Source organism: Pagrus pagrus (assembly GCF_965226575.1).
Source record: "Pagrus pagrus genome assembly, chromosome: 4".
NCBI classification, from domain to species: Eukaryota; Metazoa; Chordata; class Actinopteri; order Spariformes; family Sparidae; genus Pagrus; species Pagrus pagrus.
The window spans coordinates 14,699,929-14,722,348 of NC_140188.1; the positions used below are offsets into that span (position 1 = coordinate 14,699,929).

Here is a 22,420-nt window from a genome sequence, read left to right on the forward strand (position 1 = left end):
GACTCTGAATTCTTCGCTGTCGGCTTAGCTTTCTTTGCTTCCTTCCTTTCATTCTCTCTTATACACATTGTTTGTCTGCTCTTCTTGCTGATTCATTCTTTCTGCTTCTTACATTTCTGCCACACTTTTTCTCTCTCGCTCCCCATAATGTTCTCCTCATATCTCTCTTTGTATTTTTTTGCTTGAGTTTTTTCGTCCACGCAGGAACCTCCTCTCTCATTTCTCACATCTCTATAGAGCTGCAGCAATTAGTGGATTAAACGATTAGTCAATCTAAGAAAATTAATGGCTTTAGTATTTTGAAAATCGATTCATCATTTAATTTTTCAAGCAAGATTGTCAAACATTTGATGGTTCCAGCTTCTCAAATGTTAGAATTTGCTGGGGTTTTTTTGTCAGGTATGATAGTAATTGAAGAGTGTGGGTTTTGTACTGTTGCTTGGACTAAAGAAGCAATTTAAAGACATCATTTAAGGCTCTGGGAAGTTCTAATGAGCAGATTACTTGATAATAAAAATCATTGTTAGCGACATCTCTAAACCTCTGTCTCCCCCCTCCTGTTCTTTCTGTGCTTGTCTCTCACACGTGTTGTGACGACACTTTTGACCTGACACTGTCAGACTTATCTGCCTGGTATGCTGTTCATTCACACACACACGGTGTGGTACAGAAGTGCCAGCTGAATAGGAGTTACAGCTGCTTATGTTGTGCTTGTGCGTCTGTGATAATTACCATGGCTGTCAGTAAGGTGGAACTGGAGGGGGATGATTAATGTTTACACACACTCGGCTGTGATGTCCAAGTACCTATGTGAAGCCTGTCTTCTTGCATAGTTTCTAACTGCCAGAACTAGTACGTTCTTTCCTTTGTGCACCAACTGACTCCATAAGCTCATCATGAACTCAATGCCTTTTGTCCGTCTGAAAAAGTGTGTACGGTCAGCCCAGTTCATGCCCCATGTTATTAAAGGTTAATCCCACCAATTTAACACATCAAATTGTGTTTTGAGGTCTTGGGGAGTACTTCTACATACAGTATATGAAAACAGGAGTATAGAGCATTTTGTGGCTCCAACACTCTTTAATGTGTAAAAATGGTGGAGTTACCCTTTGAGTATGCAAGCGCCAGTAACTCTGACTATAACCCGCCCCTATGCTCTGATCCTGCCATCAGAGGGAGGCAAGCTGGATCAATAAGGTATCAAATAGCACATTATAAACCTACATGTTTCAAAACATATCCCCAAGCCAGCAGAATTGAGATCAGTGTCGTCATCATTACTCTAATTAGTGCCTCTGGTTTGCGCCCTCCAGCAGTCTGGGGTCTAGATGTCTACATTAAAGGCCGTTATGGCTTAATTGTGGTTGTAACAAAGTGATCAAATTCCATCAGCTGTTTTCGAAGCAGCTGTCTCAGAGATAAGAGTCCATTTTCAATCTACTGCAGCCTGAAAGTCACCTCTGGATAACTGACGTATTATCGAGCTATTTGGTCATTTCGGGGAGATGTATTGTAAAGCAGTGACTTGGAGTTGATACACAAGCAGTCGTTCCTGTTAGTGGCTTGTCAGGGTTAACACAAAGTCCAATTTTGGGTTTATGCAGTGTAAACACTTTCCTGGTCAAAGCCTTAGGGTATTGTCTACCACTCTGAGTCATGACGGGTAGGAACAAATAATTGAAAGTACACTCTTAGCCCATTTTAAAACCCCCTTTACCTCAGGCAATGACCAACTGTGTCTCTGTCCTGCCCGCCCTCCCTCAGCAAGTGGCCGGAAACGTTTCCTCTCTCTCTCTCTCTCTCTCCTGCAGCTTTTTTTCCCTTTTTTTTTCAAACCTCCTCAGCCAGCAAGAGGAATGCTTCAAATTCCTCAGTCACCTAGTTCCAGTCTAGTGTCCTCTCACAAGAAACAAGAGGGAGGGAGACAATCAAAGAACAGGAGAAAACACAACCTCAGAAAGAAAATGAAACCAAGTCAGAGAGAAAAAGGATTTATGATTGCACTTTTTTTTGTATTGTGGCTTTGTGTGTGTCAGCGTGCTGTGTATGTAAACGCTCGCCATGATGTCTGTATGTTATTATTAAGGATGTGTTTTGTTTGTCTTTTGTGGTAGAGGTCTGTTTTGTCTTCTCAGCGCTGGCAACATATCCTGTCTCAGTCAGCAACTAAAAGGAGTGGCCAGAAGGCAAAACTGCAGGGGGAGAAGACAGTGAGAGAGAAAAAGTGGGTGGAAGAGAGGAGGGGGAGAGCATGGAGACAGTCTGCTAAACTGAGATAGGGCACAGATATACAACACAGTCAGTGTGATAGGACACAAATAAATTATGAGCTTCTACTTGGAGCTACAAAACTCAAGCTGGCAGTGAGTTATGACAGCGGAGCTCTCCGCTACCACCTAGGCCGTTGTCCTGTAGCGTCATGTCTATTATTACTTAACCTTTGAATTCAATTAAAGCTTCATGTGGGTGTTTTGTGCAGATGCAAAGGCACGAAAACATACTTCTCATTCATATGTGACATAGCCACAAGTATAAGGATGACTCTATGTTGAGTGTCACAGAGGGGTCGGGATCTGGCAGGGCAGCGTGGGAGGTAGCTGGAGTGATAAGTGAAGGAATTCCAGTAAGGATTGAAAGATAACTGGGCAGAAGTTACTGTCTCGCTGGGAAAAGTCTGCAGTTGTGTGTCAGCGCAGAGCCTTCATCAGCATCTCGGGGGGGAGCTGAACTGAATAAAGTGCAGACTCTTCCAATAAGGCAGTCAGTGCCGCCGAGTTATCTTTGACATTTTGTTTTCTTGACACTTGAGCACCCAGTTGACAGATGACGTAGCGACAGTGCCCTTTTTCTACAATTTATGATATAAAAATACCCGAGGTAGAAGAGCCTGAATGGTGCTGGAGCTTTGAAGCCAATACTGATCAGTGTAACAATGTATTCATTTCTTTCATCAACATTTTCAGAGAGAAGACATGAGTGAAAATATATTGAAGAATAAGATCTTTCATGAGGCTGACCGCAACCATTATTATTTTGAATTTCAACTATGAGGAAAAACACATTACAACTGCTACAAGGAACTTTCATTTTGTGTTGATTCTGGCGGCCCCTGTGGACAAAAGTTGTATGAGCACTCCCACTTCCTGTCGTAAAGATCTTGATCTGGCTGGTTCATGTTTGTTATGAAAGAAAGAACCGATTTATTTTTATTACAATCTTTCTTTTCTTAAACACAGCTCTTTGCAGGATGCACGGCAATGAGGTGATGCATCTATTTGTGGCTACGGTCAATAACTGTAATATGACCACGGTGAAACGAGACAAACTTTGTTTTAGTGCTGTACCAGACTACAGAGCCGCTTCTTTCCTGAGGCTGTGAGACCCCTCAGTTCATCCTCATCACTGCCAAGGAGATTGTATTTTCACCTGTGTCTGTTTCTAGGTTGGTTGTTGGTTTGTCGGCAGGATTACTCAAACACTACTGGAGAAATTTCAATGAAAGCTGGATGGAGGATGAGTCAGAGTAGACTCCATTAACATTGTGAGAATCATTCAACATTTTCGCTAATTTCTCAGGGAGTAATGCATCGATCTTGATGGGAAAAAAAGGCATATTTAGGTGTCTGGTATCTATGAGTGAGAATAATTGTATGCGGTTAAAGGGGACTGTTTGGCCTTGGCTGAGGTATGTGCTCTACTGAGAGCCATTCTAGTTTTATGATTCATCCAACCTGAATAAATTATTAAGAATAACTATAATAACTATGTAGAAATAGCCATCTTCTTGCTGATGGTCCTGTTTATGTAGGTGATATACAGGCTTCAGTATTAGATTGAGACTGTTTCATAACCAGTTAAATGTTCCTTGTATTATATTTAAGATACTATTTAATACTGGAATGCTGCAAATAAAAAAATGTATTGCTGCAGTATACTTTTCCATCTCTTTTGGGTATCTCCCTACATGCAGGGCTGATAATGATTCAACTATAACCACATATCAGCCAACAATATTGGCCTGCAGATGTACTGGTCAGGCTCTTTTAGGTGGAGGCCTAATGAAAGAAGATAACTTTGCAGCACTATTGAGCCAAAAACTACAGCCTAACAACTGAATAAATACACTAAATGTTCAAACAAGAGGCAGTGCAGACGAAGTCCAGGTGACCCTTTGTTGATCTACTCAGTCTTAATTAGTTTTTCGGCTTACCGCTGTGAGCGAGCGTGTATATACATGGTATCGAAAATGTTTGGTGGAGTGCAGCGAGGCCGGTATCTGGAGCAGAGGGCACGCCGGGCTCCTTCTCTCTAATGAGCACTCCTCTGCTCCTTCCCTGTGTCTATCTGTCAGGCCTGCACTGCTCCCACAGTCTGTATGTGCCCAGCCAACCATGCATCCCTGCCTCACCACCCTGCCTGCCAGGGCAGAGCCTCGGGGGGCTGACAGACTTACTAGAGATCCAGGCCTCGGGGGCCTTCAAAACATTCCCACCGAACACCATTAAAGCGCAGCACAATTACTGCTGATGCCTCGGCCATACGGAGGCAGGCGGAGGATGTTGCAGGAGTGTATTAGAGGTCTCTTAACAGGAGAATAACGGGAGTTGGAAAGTAATTAAACAATGAATAAGTGAGTTTGATTATCTGAGAGCTGCAGTGCAGTGGAGAGAGAGAGAGAAACACTGAATGCAAAAAGAAAAGGAGGGCGAGGATGACGAGGCCAGAGCGATGAAGGAGCTGATGTATATCTGACTTTGCACAGAACAGGGTTCAAGACAGGAATGTCTGATTACTTATCAGTTTAAGGTTTGAAGGAATGTGCGGGATGGGTGTGTTCACCTTTTTGCTTCAGTAGACACAAACACAAAACACTTTGAAACAGGTCATCTTCTTTCCCATCGAAATCAAGTCATCTCGGGAACAATGCCACAAGGCTCGGTGTCGTTTTTGAAATGTTGTCGTATGTCAAATAATCTCTCTCACCAATCTTGTCTTTCTTCTCAATTTTTTCCCCCCTAGAAACCGCGACCCAAACCCAGGCACTCCATCTCCAAACCCATCGAAAGCAACTACTTCGGTATGCCATTGCCCACAGTGGTCTCTCCTGAGAGGCCCATCCCAGTCTTCATTGAGAAGTGCATCCGTTTTATTGAAACAACAGGTACGACTCTGCTTTAATTTACATAATAATGAGTACAGATGCTTAATAGGAGAAGCACGGGCTGTTGTTTCCAGTCATTTAAGTATTAACTCTTTTTAAAATGATTTCAAAGGCTCCATTCTGCCTCTGCGTATGCTATACCTGCCTCCTTTGATCTCTCCCTTTTCCCTGCATTTCTTCCCTTATCTTAATCCTCCTCCCCGCTGGGATTGTTACGTACTGTGGTCTTCGCCTCTCAGACTGTGATTCTGTCGTCCTCCTTAAATCACACGCAGCCTTTGTGTCTGTGTGCGCATGCAACGGTGCTTTCTTTTGTGTCTCCCTTATTCTTTGTTTGATAAATGGTGGTGTTTGGCTGAGCTGTAGGCTTTATGCGCAGGCACCTCCAGGGATGTGAACCATGGGGGGATGTAAACGTACTTTTTTGATAACCTAGATAGCTGTCTCATAAAATTAAAGATGAATGAAGTGTGATAACATCCATGGGGGAAGCAGGTTACTTATTTTATATACAGCTACTTTAAAATGAGTCGTCAGAGCCTCAGGAAAGCCAAGGTTCTCCCCGTCTCTCCTTTCTGGGAGTACTGGGAGCACAGATGTGGTTGGATAGCCTCCTCTAACCTTGCTACCCTGTTGCCCAGATGTCAGGCCCCCTGCCAGGCTGTGCTGGTGCCCCACTGGCCTGTAGGACTGCCAGCCTGCCTTTCAGTCTGACACCAGCTGTTACAGTAAACCGGAGGCGACTTAGCGCAGGGTCGATGTATAGATACTGGCACGTGTCTCTATTCTTGGCTGGGCAGTAACCAGGATTTTAGATACTGAAGTCATCAGTCTGCTGCCAATCCTCCACCACCAAACGTCTAAACATTTTATATTAGGCTATTTAGATTTTTTGCGTATTATTATTTAGTTAACTCAACCCGACTAACTTCCATGTAGCTAAAAGAACTGCCAAAGACACTTTTTCTATTTAACAAGGACATTTCCCTCAGAATTATTAGGAAATTGGGTTCATAAAATAAGGAGTGATTATTTTTCAGTGTGACGCTCTAAATGCTGTTCCAACGCTCTCTCCATGCTGCCAGGAATACAATATTGAAGTGCTGGAGTAGAAGAATTAATATTTTTTTCTTCAATAATGCTTTTATTTCGACTCTAAATGTAACCTCCCCCCATATGTCCCAATAAAAGGGATATGACGTAGGGTTGTCAAGTCACTATTACTGTTTAAAAGCATAAAAAGCACAAAAACAACTATTAAATTAATTTAATTTCTCCGTTTTATGGCTGGTAGAAAACAGCATTAAAGGATTAGTTCAACCAAAAATGAAAATTTTGACATTATCTACTTCGGGGGAAGTTTCGTAGTCCACAAAACATTTCTGGAGCTTCACAGCGAAACAGCATTGCAGCATTCTCCTCAACAACTGAAGTAGATTGGGACGTGTTTTAAAATGTAAAAAACAAGTAACAAAAGATGAAAATGGCTCCATCCACATCTCTGGAAGCCACGAGATGAAAAATTGACATGAAAAATTTTTATTTACACCCTTGATGCGCAGTTGAGCTCGTGGACCCACTTCAGATGGCGTGCATGCTAACACTGTTAGCTCAGTGAGATTTCAGCATTAAATAAGGTGTAAATAACGTCACTTCAAAACAATTCGGGATCTCGCCGCTTCCAGAGACTTACAGATTACACCGGGTGAGCTATATGGAGCCATTTTTCAATGTTTTAGTCCCCATCCACTTCAGTTGATTAGGAGGATGCTGCAACACTGTCTTGCTGTGAATCTCCACTGAAACCACCTGACTCTCCATCTGCTTATCATCTAAGGTGCATTATCGCCACCTACTTTGACAAACCTGGAATGCAAAGAAATGAATGTGATTTAAGAGGTGTGTATTATTAAGATGATATCAATGATGATATATTTTTTAAACATCACGTTATCATCAGTACAGATACATCGCTTCACCCCTTATATGAGCAGATACTGGTTTGAATGTTAGTCTCAATGTGGTATAGGGAACTTTGTTATACTTTTTAGTTAAATGAAAGTTAATGTTGCATAAAAATGTACACACTCATTTATGTTATTGTCACCTTGCATAGGTTAAGTTGCATTTGTCCAAGTGAGTTTGTCCGCTGCTTACTAACATGCCAAATCATTCCAGTGTAATCTCCGTCCTGATTAAAGACTCTGTGTTTGTGGATTACTGCGGCCTCACAAAACATCCACAGCCCTCCTCTGTGCAGGAGTACAGGGCCAAAGCTCTAGATAACAAGGCATCACGTTAGATTTCACCTCTCCCTGTTCACGTGTTAACTGGAGCAGTCACAGCACTTACTTCTGGATGAAGGAGAGAAACTGGTTGAATATACATGCAGACTGGTGTGTGCACGCAGCGCTGCTCCGGAGGTGTTTTCCACCTCTCACCCTCACTCACTCCTTTAGTATTTCGCCTAATCCTCTGTCTCCTCCTCTCCTCCTGTGCCCTTGTTCCTCGACTTCTTTATTCTGATCCAGTCATCTTCCTCTCGCTGTACCTTCACTTGTCACATTTGATTTCTTTCATCTTCCTGCTAACCCATATTTCTATTTCTCCCCCTGTCGTACCGTCACCTCTCTCAATTCACTGCATTTTTACCTCCATCTCCTTTTTCCCTCCTTCATTGCTTTCTCTCCTTCCTCTTGTCAGTGTGCTTTGTGCGTGAGGATATGTGTTTGTGTGTGTGTCCGGGTGTGTTTTAGCCAGGGGGTTGCCAGGTAATGTTCTGCCCCATCGCTCCCTCTGTCCGATCAATAACGCAAGGTAGGAAATTGGAGGAATGTTTGGGCTCAGCTCTTTTCTGTAAATGTTTAGCGAGCTCCTGTGTTATTTGCAGTGTTGTAAAGACTACTCAAGAATCATACCTGAGTAAAAATAGAGATAGTGTGTTAAATGTTACTGTGGTGAAAGTGAAAGTCACCCATATGAGTACTGCTTAAACAAAAGTATCTGATATTAAATGTACTTGAGTATCAAAACTAGTTAGTAAGTAAATTATACACATAAACACACTGATGCAACATGTAATCTGCAAAGTAACTAGTAACTAAAGTAATCAAATAAATGTAGTGGATTCAAAAGTACAATATTTGCCTCCAAAATGTAGTGGAGTGGAAGTATAAAGTAGCAAGAAATGGAAATACCTAAGTAAAATACAAGTACCCTCAAAATCGTACTTAAGTAAAGTACTCACTGGTTATTCAACACACATCGCCGTCACAACCAATAAGAACAGTTTGTTTACACACTAACACACGCAGCACAGAGTGGCACACACCCGCACACAGGAGGACTGCTGCTAGAGGGGAAACGAGTTACAATGTGCTACTTAGCTCTGATTGTAGCTGCCGTAAGTCTGACTTCACTTATCCCGTATCGGCGTCCACAATCTGTGGGTGTAATGGCGCTCGCAGGAAATTACCGCACAACGCTGACACTATGTTTGTCACTATAGGTTGAGCTGATAATGAGTGACGTTGTGAGGCTGACCCTGGACCTGCAGCTTTGACCTACATCCTTCCCTTTTCCCTCTTTCTTCTAACAAAAATAGTCCCAGCTAAGTTAAACCCAAACCCAGCTTTTATTCTTGACTGTTTAAATGTCATCGACAATCATCTTAAAGTGTGAATCTGGAAAAAACTGACCTTAGTCTGTGTGATAAAAGAAAGAAGTCTACAAGTGAGAAAATGCAACATTTTCTTATTATTTCACATTTTAAATTAATATATTTTGGCAATACACTGAACCAAACCTCTTTGTTTGTATATGCTCTATTCAAAAGTCTCATTTCTTTGTCGCCTTTTAATTGTGCTTCATACCTCTCTCCCTTTGTCCTCCAGAATAATAGGGGTGGATGTGTTATTTTGTGTGCTTTTCGTGCGTTCTTGTTGGATAGCAACTATATAAAAATCAATCCGGAGGGACTGCTGTTATCTCTCCTCGGCTCTGCCTTTCTCTCAGCGTGGTATAGCCGCAGTGTGGTCGGCTCATGGGTGCCGAGGTGATGAATGTGTGTTAGCGTGCGCGGGCATATCTGCTGGCCGTGGGAGCCTCCATAGCGACGTAAAGGGCAGCACCCAGCGATAGGCTGTTTTCTCGTGGTGAACTATGAAATCGGCCTCTGGGCTGCTGAACCCGGAGAGACGCTGCGGTCCGGGCTGATGTGGGATCAGCTGGAGTGTTGTCAGACAGTCGCATGCTGCAGGAGCACTCGTCGTGCTCTCAGACTTTGAGTGATTGGAGGCTCACGGGGGGATTTTGGCCACTTGAGTGCTGATAGAAGCTGCAAAGTCACCATAGAGGTTTTATGCTGTTGATGTTATGTGCATTGCATGAGGTTAGAGGCACCTAATAAAAGTCCTATGTGCACTGTAGTGTGGATTGACAGTAGCTTAAGGGAAGCTTAAAGGGAAAGTTCACCCCACAATCAAAAATACATATTTTTTCCTCTTAACTGTAGTACTATTTATCCGTCTAGATTGTTTGGTGAGTTGCCGAGTTGTGGAGATATCAGCCGTAGATATGTCTGCTTACATAATAAAAGTAGTTGGCACTCTGCTTATGGTGTTCACAGCGCCAAAAAAATTACATTTGAAAAGCTTAACAGTAATATCTCTTTGCAGAAATCATGTCCTGGTTACTCAAGATAATCCACACACCTTGTTGTGAGCAGTTTAATGAAGGAACTGCTTTCTTTCTACCGAACTACACCCGCTGGCTGTATCACTGCGCAGGAAATGTGCATCTACTCAAGGACAAGAGGCTAGCTAACAAAGCTAGCTAAGCTGGAGAGTAAAAGCCATTAAAGTTTGCATCTGCGCTGTCACAAACACAAGCCTCTTGTCAATGAATAGATACACAAATAATAGTTGTTTCTTGATTTATGAAAAAGAGGTAGTGGTGTGCTCCTGGGCTGTCTTTATATTATCAAATTCAAGAAAAACACAGATGCTCTTGAAGAAAAGGGTCAGCCAATGAGAGGAAAAAACAAACATCAGGCACTCACGAGTGGAGCAGGAACAAAAATACTTAAATAAGGTTTAAAAGCTTTTATTCAGAACATGGCTACTTACAGAACAATAAAACACTGACAGATTTCGACCTTGAAGGTCTTTCATCGGGGTACGAAATGGAGGACAAAGATCAGCAAACATTCTTTAAACTTGGCAAACACATTTCTGTTTTGTTCTTTTGAATTATAAAAGGTATTTTGTTTTTGTTCCTTCTCCATGCATGAGTGCCTGAAGTTTGTTTTTAATGAATAATTGTAGAGTTGAAATCTGATATCGTTCCATTTCATTCGAGACGAGGCAGGCATCTCTAAAACTCACACCAAAACAACCTACGTGGATTAATAGTGCTGCAGGTTAGAGGGAAAATATGTATTTTTTATTTAAGGTGAACAGTCCCTTTTTAAAAGCAGACGTTAAACTTTCCGTAGGGCTTAAGCACACATTGTTTCAGGATGCTGTTTGCCACAGGAAGTGCTCATATTTACGTTGACCCCAGGAAGTGCTGGTGCTTTGTTTGACCCCAGAGGAAGAGGATGCTGCCGTCTGTTTTGGAGCGCTCACCTTTCAGAGCTATCACTGTAAAACTCTTATACTGACCTTCTTCATCCACTGACTTTTCTTCCCTTCCCCCTGCCTTGTGGTGTTCATTCTCCTGTAACCTCCATCTTTTATGCGTTTTGTTGTTTCTAACACATTTCCCGTCCCTCTATATATCCCTCCTTATCTTAATCCCTTTATTTTTTCTCAGTCTCTCTTTCATCAGCCTGACCCTCACTCCTAGACGTCCTCACACTCCCCCGCTATCTCTCTCATACATGGGTGCTCGTCCTATGTTGCCGCTATCTCTCGCTCTCTCTCCCCCACCACTGCTGCGCCTCTCCCCCCCTCTCCCTATCTCTCCTCCCATCCCTGTTTTCCTAGTGTCTGGCTAGAAAAGCTTTTGTGGATAATTGATTGGTAGAAGGAGCAGATCGATGCTGTATGCCTTGACTGAGAGCTCTCTCATTTCCTCCCTCTATCTCGCCTTCTTTTTCTGCCACTCCCTATCTCCCTCACTCCCTCTGGATTGCTCTTTGTCTCCCTGTATCGCCTCCAAAGTGTCGACAAACAGAGAATTTCAAGGGTGGGAGGTGGAACCTTATCTTGTTTAAATGGGAAAAAATATTAATGAGCTTTCTGTAACTGTCCTCCTTTGAGGTGAATGCTTACGATCTATATGAGCATGGATCCATTTCATCCAATACGAGACTACTGCAAATTACCGTCAGTTAAATTCCTTCCAATTTCGGGTGGTATTTACTCAGAGTACATACGACTGATGTGATATGCTAATTAAGAACTGACGCTGAGCTGTTGAAGACATGTTTTGAGCGTGTCTGCAAAGCAGCGGAGCTAAAAACAAGCGCTCTCCGTGGCTGAACTTAAAATATTTTGAAAGGCTGACAGTTTTCAAACCTCTATTTTTTTTCCCGCAGGATGAAAGTTAGACGGCATGTGAGGAAATATTAGCTTATTTAGTCGGTAGTTGTCAGCTCGACAAAAAAGATCAGCGATTTAATTAAAAAGGCCTGGCAGAGTTGCGCAAAATCAGTGAGATTTTTTTCTCTTAAAACTTATAGAAAACTGTCGACTTTATTAGATTGCAAAGGAGAAGGTTATTGCTGTAAATGGATTATAAAAATCCAACCAGGCCTCCTTAATAACTATTCAATTGGCTTCTTCAGAGTGCACCTGCTGTGATCCATTAAAAGTCTGGGAAAGTACATATTCAAGCTGAAGTTGAGAAAAAACAGACGGGCAGAATTGTGTGAAAAATTGCATCCCCGCTGTTTTGTTTTGTGTTGTTGAAGTAATGAATGGAGAGCTCTTGTTAAGGCACCTAATGTATTCACCTGCAGTGTTCTTCATTGCTGCCACTTTAGTCGCCTGAATTATCAAATGCACCAAAGTGTATACTATATAATACCTTCTGGACGTGTGTGTTCAACAAAACAGTGTTTTTTCCAGATATTAAAGCAGACGTGGATAACTTTCCAACTCTTCCCCCTCCTAGTGCTTCTTTGTGGTAGCACTGTTGCTGCTGCTGCTGTCGCAGTGTTTTCAACATAGCTATAACTAGCAGCCTGGCTAATGTCCAAAGTAAAAAACAACGGTGATATTCGATTATATCTAACATCGGCCCAAACCTGCTGCCATTATCTTTGGGGGGAAAATCAGTCCCGGTGGGCAGGCTGAACGGCAAAGTGAAAGAGACGTTTTATAGGGAACCAATCTATAAGCAGATGGTGGCCTTGTTCTACATCCATTACACTGTGCAATGACTATTTACTTCAGAATGATAAAGAAGCAAAAAAAGTTGTCTGTTGCCACTTTAAGTCACACAATTTGACTGTTAAGTGTCGAAAGAAATGCTGCAAATCCTCAGTAAATATCTTCCTAAGTAGGACGTTGGATGTGAGACACAAAGCACATGGCGTCTGCAGTTCCTCAAGTCATTTGAAAGTGTGTGGCGCTGAGGCAACTTCAGCCTGTCACAGCGTATCAGTGGGCTCTTAGCGGGCCCGCAGGAGTTCTTTATGAGTTTAATAAATAGTGCTAATAGTGTGTTTAGATGGAGCAGGACACGGGGAGAAGCTATTAGAGCTGCCTGCATTAGCTCTACTTTTTCAGCCCTTCAGAGTGCATCTGTACCCGGCGTAGTGATATATCTAAGGAGGTGATTGATCAGCTGCTGTAAATACTCGGTGCAAATTAAACACATGAAACCAACACTGGGCTAATAAAACGCCTCTTTTCTCTCTCCCTTTCCAATAGGGTTGAGCACAGAGGGCATCTACAGGGTCAGCGGGAACAAGGCGGAGATGGAGAGCATGCAGCGGCAGTTTGACCAAGGTAAGTCACTTTTTCTGACTCACACATGCTAATTCGTGATTCAGCTGTACGCTTGCTTCGTGTGAAGACAAGGCCATGAAGATGTGAGTGTTTCTGTGTGTGCCTCTATCTATAACAAGCCTGGATCCCCTTAATTAACCAAGGGTATTAATTCTACTGAGGGAATTGGCCTTGGCTTCCTTTTTAGACTGCGGAGCTGCCTCCTCAATCTCCTACCTGCTCCTGCGTGTGTGTACTGTACAAGTGCTCTCAACTTGTGTGTTTCCACGCGTGTGTCTATCCGGCGCGGGCAGTTAATTACCTCCAGATTGGTTTGGTTAATGAAGCATGTCGCTGCCGAGATAGATAGCAGAGCAAGATGGCCTGTGCACGCACGTGTGTATGCGGACGTCCACGCCTGGTCGAGGTTAAAATCCAACACGGGTAATCAGAGTTGAAGCCCCGCGTTGAATCATTCGGAGCCTCAGGCCGATGGGACGAGACAATTACAGGCGAGACTACAGCGAAGGTGCCTCATGGCCATACTGAAGATGGCACTTCATCAGCTCCCGGAAGATTCAGATAACTCGTTACAGGAGAAAAGCAGCGTCAGAAACACCACGTGCTGGAAACTCTCTAAATGGGAGGCTGTTTTAAGAAGCCGCTCAGCGTATCTGTATTACTTTCTTCTTGCCACTCTCACTTCTACACATGCTACCCTTCTGTAGAAAGTAAAAAGTTATCAGAAAATGGCTTTTTTTAATTAAGTCTCTTGCACACACACATGCTCTCCCTAGAGCACTAGAGCACCACTCTAGTGGTTTTACTGTCTGAGCTGTCTCGCTCTGCTCAAATCGACTTTATAATTGTCTACAGTTAATTCTGCTCTTATTTAAGTGTGTTTATAAACCAAAACGATGCCGAGTTACATCACCGAAGATTGAGAGAAATTGAGAGGTCAGAGACACTCCTGTTTGGGCAGTATGTGGGTGAAATGGATAAAACACCTGAACGATCATAAACAGTAATTTCACACTGTAATATCGATATATATCGTAATTTTCTGTAAAATCAATGACATGACAGGAATGTCTGTTTTTGATCCAGAAAATGTAACACCTGACAAATAAAGGTACTTTATCACATTGATAGAAAACTCATATAAAAATCCATCATTTCCATAAAACACTCCTGTTCATTGATAAGTCGAGGCACCGTGAAGGGACGGGTGATCTGGCGAAATTTGATCGCGATTGACCTCGAAGGCGTCCTAAGTCTAGTTTTCGGGTAAACTGTAGAGATTGTGGTATTTAATGTCCTTTTACTTCTTAGTCCAAACTTCACATAACGTCACTGACAAGCAGATCCGCATTACGATAACACACGGGGAGAGTGATGTAACCAACCAGATGGCTCTGCTGATTGGACAGATTACCTCACATGGCTCTTCCTTAGGTGACGTATTGTAAATAATACAACGCGAGTTATGGCTGGTGACATGGTGGATGAGACATTTACACAGCAAGCTTTAGCCATTTTCTTTTCACAGAGCTGTTGTTCCTGAGGTTTTTATAATCTGTCCATTTTGCCCACATACCTTATTTACTGTATATATGTGATATGTGTGTTTTTTGCTCAAAATATCTTCTTTCCATTGCACCCTTTTCCAGACCACAACCTGGACCTGGTGGAGAAAGACTTCACCATCAACACAGTAGCTGGAGCCATGAAGGCCTTCTTCTCTGAGCTGCCTGAGCCTCTGGTGCCCTACAGCATGCAGGGAGAGCTGGTGGAGGCCTTCAGTAAGTCCTGGGGCGGGTCTGGGTGTGAGGGGACACGCGGGGCAGAGGGATGTGGGGCGAGTTCTCCACAAAAAATCCGGGGTGTATTGGATTTCGCCTTAAATCCTTTCCCCTTCATTGTAACTTTTCTTTAACCTAACAAGCAAAACTCTTGCAATCCAAATCCATCCATGGGGAGAATTGGATTTGCCTCCTCGGTGAGGAGCCGGGCAACGGAGGAAAAATGGATGGAGGAGAGAATATTTAAAGCTTTGGGGAGGGAGGATGTGGGGATGATTGCACATGATGGAGGGATGCAGGAGCGCTATGGATAACAGGGTCCGGATGAAGTCATGAGAAAACAGTCATATGTTAGATAAACGAGGGTGCTCCTGCGCTTTCCACGGCCCCTCTTTTTCTCTTTGTGTCCTGTAATCTGTCGGAATGGAGATTTAAGGCGTAGCTTAGTCTTGCATCGCGCCAGAGATTTACCCCGGGGCCGCAAGGCTGCTGTCACTCACCGAGCTCTGCATTTGTGTGTGTGTGTGTGTGTGTGTGTGTTTTTAACGGCCCCAGCGAGACCCCTCAGCCGTGACAGAGACCTGATAAAGCTCCTGCAGTCTGTGCCACAATAGAGGAAAAAGAGGAGAGAGTGAAAGAGAAAAAGTGAGCTGGAGACGAGAAAATAGCAAATTATGCTCGGCATTTTCAGAAGAGGTGGAGGAGAAGAGAGATGTAGAAAGAAGCTGCGGTGGATGTTAGTGGATATTGTCATGGTGACGTTGCTTTAAATAAGCCGTAGGAAGTTAGTTAAGTTTTGATTGCCGATGATGGATGTGCAGCAGGAGGAACTGAGGCTGTGTGAAGCCACTACGCCTCAAATCTGTTTTTGATCCACGCTGACCTCATTGAGGGAATACAAACTCAGATTCTCTGATTGTAAATCACATTTGTGATGTGGATGAGAACATCTGCTGCTCTCTCGCCTCGCTCACATTCACACAGGATGGACTGTGTTAGCTGGTGACGTCAGCTTTTTCTGACTCACTCCTCGCTGCCATCAGGCTCAACACACCCAGCGTATGTGAGTGAGTGTTTGGTTGTGTGTGTGTGTGTATGTGAGTGAGTGTGTGCGTGTGTACGTGTTTATAGGACGTTGTGATGGGTGTATGCGCAGTATGTTTCTCCCCTGGAATGTGTGTGGTCTTTGTCTGGTGAAGTGTAGTTTGGAGTCCTTTTGAATCGCGTGCGTGCGTGTTTTCATCACTCGGATGTGTGAAACTCGTACTGTTGTAGGATGAAATCACTGTGTCCTGCACGGATTCTTTGAGAGCTGAATCCAATTGCTTTCACTATGCTCTTCAAACTCTCCTCTATTGTACACCCCCCTCTCCTCCTGTCCCTCCTCATCTTTCCGTACTCTCACACTCCCCTGACATCTTTTCCTCAGATTCCCCTAATCTTTTCTTTCAGCCACTTTCCTCCCTCCTCTAACCTCTCGTCTCTCTCTGCCACCATTCAGAGATCAACGATAGGGAGCAGCGCTTCCAGACGATGAAGGACATTCTGCGCCGCTTCCCCAAGGAGAATTACGAGGTCTTCAAATATGTCATCAGCCACTTGAACAAGTGAGTGAGTGACGGGGTCAGAGATGGCCTCTGACAGCCGTGCTGACTACACCGCCGGTCACCCAGTCAAGTGACCTCGCGGTGACGTCACCGAAACTGACAAAGTAGTGGTTTTACTCAGGTTGAGTCATGATCTGTGTTAACACAGAGGTTGTTTAATCTCTATTTGTGTGTGGAAGGTAATGGATGTTGCAGTTTGTTTATGTATTAGTAGCTCTGTCAGCTTAGGTAAGACAAATTGACTTCTGCATGTGCTCCAAAAATGCCAGGAAGAGTTTGTATAGTTATATTATATATCAGATGGGTCCCTGCCTGTGGGTCAGGACACCAGAGAGGTCCCATGATAAATCTGAAGGGGTCGCAAGATGATTAAAGGGTAACTCCACCAATTTTACACATTAAACTAAAGGTGTTGGGCAGTACTACTGCATTTGTGAAAAAGTAGTAAATAGCCTTTTGTGGTTCCAGAGGAAGCTGCATGTAATTTGATAAAGTTCCTCCAATGATGTTGAAGTTGCATTGTGGGTAATGTAAGTGAGAATGTTTTGAGAATCAGTCCACTGGTCTAGCAGTGCACTCCTATGAAGTCACAGTGTGGGCCTTGTGTTTAGTGCTAATTAGCAAATGTTAGCATTGCTAACACACTAAGATAAGATGATACAATGATCGTGGTAAGCATTCCACATAAACATCAGCATACTAATATTGTGAGTATGTTAGCATTAGCATTGAGCTTACAACACCACTGTGCCTCTCAGAGTTGCTGGCATAGACTTGTTAAATTATTTAAAAATAAAAAAATATTAGATAAGTTGCAAATATCGATTGCCAAGAAATTAATCAGTGACTATACTGATAATCGATTGTTATTGAAAGCAATTTTAAGCAAGAATCTTAAACACTTTCTGGTCTCCAGTCTTTGGATTTTCTTTTCTTCTCTGCTATATATCACTGTGAACTGATCATCTTTAAGTTTTGGACTGTTTGCCGAACAAAAGAAGATATTCGGTGACATCATCTAGAACTCTCGGAAAATGATTTTAAGATTAATCGGTAATGAAAATAATTGTTTGATGCAGCCTAATAATACATTGTAGATAAAAGAGACTTCTACTGTTTCAATTTCATGCCATATTATGAGCGAAAGCCTTTCATAATGGCATCAGCTTATGTGATCAGGAGATATAGAGGACACCATGAGGTTTTGATCAGCAGCAGATCATGTGAAGCATCCCTTTTCTGAAAGTTTCTGCTAAAATGACATTCTTTGTGTATCCCAGGGTGAGCCAGAACAACAAGTTGAACCTGATGACCAGTGAGAACCTGTCCATCTGTTTCTGGCCCACACTGATGAGACCAGACTTCACCACCATGGACGCCCTGACTGCCACCCGCACCTACCAGACAATCATCGAGAGCTTCATCCACCAGTGCTCGTACTTCTTCTACAATCAGCCACTGGCTGACGGCCTGCCCGGCTCCCCCACCTCCACGCTCTCCTCCGGGGGAGGAACCTCGGCCTACTCCTGCATGGCTGGAGGCTACTCATCCTCGCCGACTCCGTCCCCGACTCCCTACGTCCTTCCCGCCACCCCACCTGTCATCCCCCATTACGGCCCCCCTATCCACCACCACCACCACCATCACCACCACCACCATCAACATCAACATCAGTCCCCGCCCCACTCCCCTCCCGCCACCCCTCAATCCCCGATCCCAGCCCTGCTGCCACCCTCCCTGCACCCCCATCACCCCCCTACGGAACAACACACGCTGTGAACCAGGGATCAAGGGAAAGAGGGGAAAAAAATGACGGATAACAAGATTCAGAGAGATTTAAGGGTTCAGAATAAGAGATTTTGAAGTTTTGGGAAGGAATTAAAGAAGATGAATTGAGAACAGGAGGTAGGAAGAGAAGTTGGGAGAGATTGAGTGAGATGCAGTATGTACAGGGAGAAACCTACATGTTTGGGAGAAGAAGGGGGCGCTTGAACCTCCGTTTGCTTTTAGAAAAATGGACACACACGCAACGCAGAAAAAGGGGAACACTGAAGAGCCTCTGAACTGGCAGTATGATCTTTCTCCCTCCTCGCCACTTTATCCCTTTGTCTCTCAGTCTCGCTTCATCTAGACCTGCCCTCCTTGCCTTATAGAGAACCTAGACACAAACACACTAATGAAGAAGAGTGAGATGATGCCAGTAACTGTTAAAGGGACTCAGGGAGGGGCCTCGGAAGTAAAGTGCAAGGGCGAATATGATCTGTTATGTTGGGATTGCTTCACCACACACACACACAAACAGACACACACTTGACACAAACACCCAGTGGCCAGTGTGCCTCTGACAACCATCCTCCTCAATCCCGTAGTAGCGTCTAACTGTGCTGGGAATTTTGGTGGTCAGTTTTTGCAAACCAACCCACCTGCTGTACCTACCTGGAGAGCAGAGAGCAGGTCCTGAACGTGCGTTTGTTTATTTCACCACTGTGCAGAGGACTGGAGCAAGAAACACGTCTTACGACTCTCCCGACAGGATGTTCTGTCCTCTGCGACTTACACATTCCTATCAGTCAACCCCTCACAAACACACACACACACTCACAAAAATTCAGTTTCAGTCAAGGCAGTATGCCAAGCACAGAAAAAAAAACAATCTCAACCGACCGGATCTAACTAGGCAGCAAATTGGAGCAAAGGATTATGGGGGCTCTCACACCCTTAGCATTCTGGGAAGGCTCCTCCTCCCAGTCTCCTGTTTGCTCTCTCTCTCTCTCGGTTTGAACTTCGACCTCATCTTTGTAAACATGTGAAGAAAGCAGCTTAAAAAGTGGATATTTTAATTGGTCCAAATCTTGATTCTTCAGTCACATTCACACTCTTGTTTATTCTGTTCTTCATTTCACAAGAACGCAGAGATCTCCTGGCCTGTTGCTCAATGAGTGGCCTTGTGTGCAAGTGTCTGTGTGACTGTGTGCGCATGTATCCATGCCATTTTGTGTAACCTGAATTTCCCTGTATTAGTCAGATAGTGGGAATAATTCCAGGGTTGGACCTTCACCTGTCATGTCGCTTCTTTCACGCTCCAGTGGTTTTACGAGCGAGTCGACGCTGCAGTTTCCACAGTGAGGACCTTGTTCAAAAAGCACTTTTCTGAGCACTTTGAAGGCACATTTTAAATTGGAGCTGCTGTGACATGACAGCCACCTTTTCACTTTATTGTCAGTCCACCCTACTCTCTTTCTCTGGGAGCACACCACTGACATCTAGAGGAAGAACTGGGTGTTGCAGCCATAACCTCGCCTCCACTACTGCATGGGCGTAGCACCATTTTCCTACTGTTTTTTTTTTTTTTTTTGTAGCGTCAGATTCTCTTATAGGTGCAATTGTTATGATTTTTCATCATTGTATGTCAGGTGAATTTAACTCTGGAGCTCATGAAGTGTCAGAGGGCAAATAAAATAACAACAGCAGTTTTCACTCTGGTACAAATCAATTGAGATTATTTAGATTCAGGCTCTGTAGCAAAAAAAAGCAAGTGGCTGTGTTGCAGTTGATTAGACATGCAGTGAATAAAATTGCCTCTCTGTCTTCTGTTGTTAGTTTCCACTTCACCAGAGCACTCAGCCCTTTGTAGAGGAGTGCGTGCCACCTCCCAGACGCCATATTTAAGTGGAAGGAAATGGAGATTTAGGAGATTGAGGCACAATGTAGCATCACGGGCCAGAGAGTAAGAGCTTAGACAGGTGGGAGGCTTTTTATCGGTAGAAATAATTGGTAACCACTGCTCCAGGCCTCGGCACGCTGTCCTCGAACGGCACAGCATCATTTCTCTGGAAAGACGACTCAGACCTGCTCTCTCCGGACTCGAAATACGATTTGCGAGAGTGTAACCACTGCACCAGATTCCCCCTGCTGTCACTGTTATGCCACCACATCCCCGAGTCATTCCCTGTCCAAGAGAGACATTTGGGTCCGGGAGAGACGGAACAGACAGTCCATTCATCCGTCTGCATGACTGGAGTGGAGCATCCCAGAATTCCTCGGCCCGGTCTGCCGTTACCGTAGAAACGGGCGAGATGGGGCTCGAGAGGAACTGCTGAGCCCTGATCGAAGCAGCTTTTTGAAGTGTGTGTGCGTGCACGCATGTGTGTCTCGACAAAGAGTGTGCGCATGTGAACTTACGTGTGTTAATGTTAAGCAGATGCTCAGCAAGGTCACTTATTCTGTTTGACACTGAATTGCATCTCTGCATGTCTCCCCAGACTGTCCTCTCCTCCCAAAAGGAGTGAAAAAAAAAAAAAACCCAAGCCTTTTAACCAATCACTGAACTCTTACTGGAGCTTTTATCAGTCTACACTACCTATTTACCTTGTGTGTGGATGTATGTGTGTGTGTGTGTGTGATGGAGGAATTAAAGAGTGTGTGTTTGGGTGGGTGGGTTTGAGCTAACATGCTAGCAAGCTGTGCTTGGCGGACGGCCAGACACCAGCGTGATCCAAACAAACGTGAAGGAGAGGAATGCAGTTCTCCTTGCGGTCATTACCCCGCTGTGTAACCCTGTTAGCTCGTCCAGATTACACACACTGATCCTCAGAGAAAGTGTGAGAGAGATGGGGGAGAGATTGGGGAGAGCGAGAGGGAGGGAAGACAGACAGCGAGCTGGTGAATGGGATCATTATTTGGGAGACGGAGGGAGGAAGGAGGGGTGACCACTGGTACTTGTGTGTGAACGCCGGCCAGTGGCGTTCCCTGTGTATATCAATGTGTTAATACTGAACTGACTGTGAGGCAGCCAAAGACTGTGGAAAAAAGGGTCGAGGGAGAGATGGGAAGCAAAGTGACAGTTTAGAAGAACAATTGAATTAAAAATGTGACTTTGGTTCAGCGATAACATGTGGCTGCATTGCTTTTCTTTTTTCTTTTTTCTTTTCTTTTTTGCAACAATGGTGACAGATGTCTGTTAAGTTAAAATGAGAAACAAGCAAAACTATATTCAAATGGTTGTTTATTGGTATGTTAGGGGGTCTAACACTTTGCCCTTTAGTCAGTGGTGATAGAAAAAAAATAAAGTTTCTTTTTATGTTTTATTTTAATAATTAAAAAAAATACAAAGCATTTTTTTTTTTTTTTTTTTAACAATTTCTTTGTGAACGATTGAGAGACCAGCCCAGTATAGTGCATGATTTCTTCCCAACCAAGGAAGAGGGCTCCACCACTCTCACTATTTAAGAGATGATAAAAAAAAAATATTAAGAAATAATGGGGGGAAAAGAAAATGATAAAAAAAAAAAAAGAAATGAAGTACTGTAAAGAGAAAAGATAACATCAAACAAAAAACCTGTCATTATTTGCTGAGTATGGTAATTTGTCTCAATGGGAATGGTGTATACAGCAAGGCCTTATGTGATCTGTATCATAGTTAATAAATCAAATCTTGTAAAACATCTGCTTCGTGTCTCTTTGTTACACATGAGTAATCAGTGACGCGTGGAACAGGTAAAGGAAATCCTGATCGAGTCTGTGGAGAGAGGTGAACGTCCTGGGACACCGTCTGCAGTAACGAATCCTTCGTCAACTTCAAACTTTAAATGAATCAACACAAAGGAAAGGTTTGTGAGTCAAACTGCTGTTAACAACTTCAAGAAAGAACTCATACATAGCTGTTTATCAGCACCACATGAAAAATCAGCACATCACGTATGAGCAAACACTTACGGGAAATCATGGACGGATTATGAGACAACGGGCCGCTGGGCACATTCATAAGGCTCTTCACTTCTTTTTTTATAGGAGCGCACCACAATTGAAAGAGACGGGGTCTGTTTGTAGTAATTGTATCTCTTTGTGTAATAGGTGTGTCTTTTTTTGTAGTTGTTTTATGTCTGTGGCAGGTGTGTGTCCCTTTGTAGTCCC

The 22,420-nt window shown here is 43.6% G+C and overlaps 1 protein-coding gene across 2 annotated transcripts in view; it reads left to right on the forward strand.

Annotated features, from left to right (window-relative positions):
* Positions 1–21,951, forward strand: part of arhgap35a (Rho GTPase activating protein 35a) — a 68,573-nt gene extending 46,622 nt beyond the window's left edge. For both annotated transcript variants that reach the window (XM_084351129.1, XM_084351130.1), the window contains exons 3-7: positions 5,020–5,161; positions 13,042–13,119; positions 14,769–14,900; positions 16,402–16,507; positions 17,788–21,951. In XM_084351129.1, the coding sequence (XP_084207255.1) occupies positions 5,020–5,161; positions 13,042–13,119; positions 14,769–14,900; positions 16,402–16,507; positions 17,788–18,286 (957 nt within the window). In that variant the 3' untranslated portion in view covers positions 18,287–21,951. The remainder of the gene's footprint in view (positions 1–5,019; positions 5,162–13,041; positions 13,120–14,768; positions 14,901–16,401; positions 16,508–17,787) is intronic.
* The last annotated feature ends 469 nt before the right edge of the window (positions 21,952–22,420 follow it).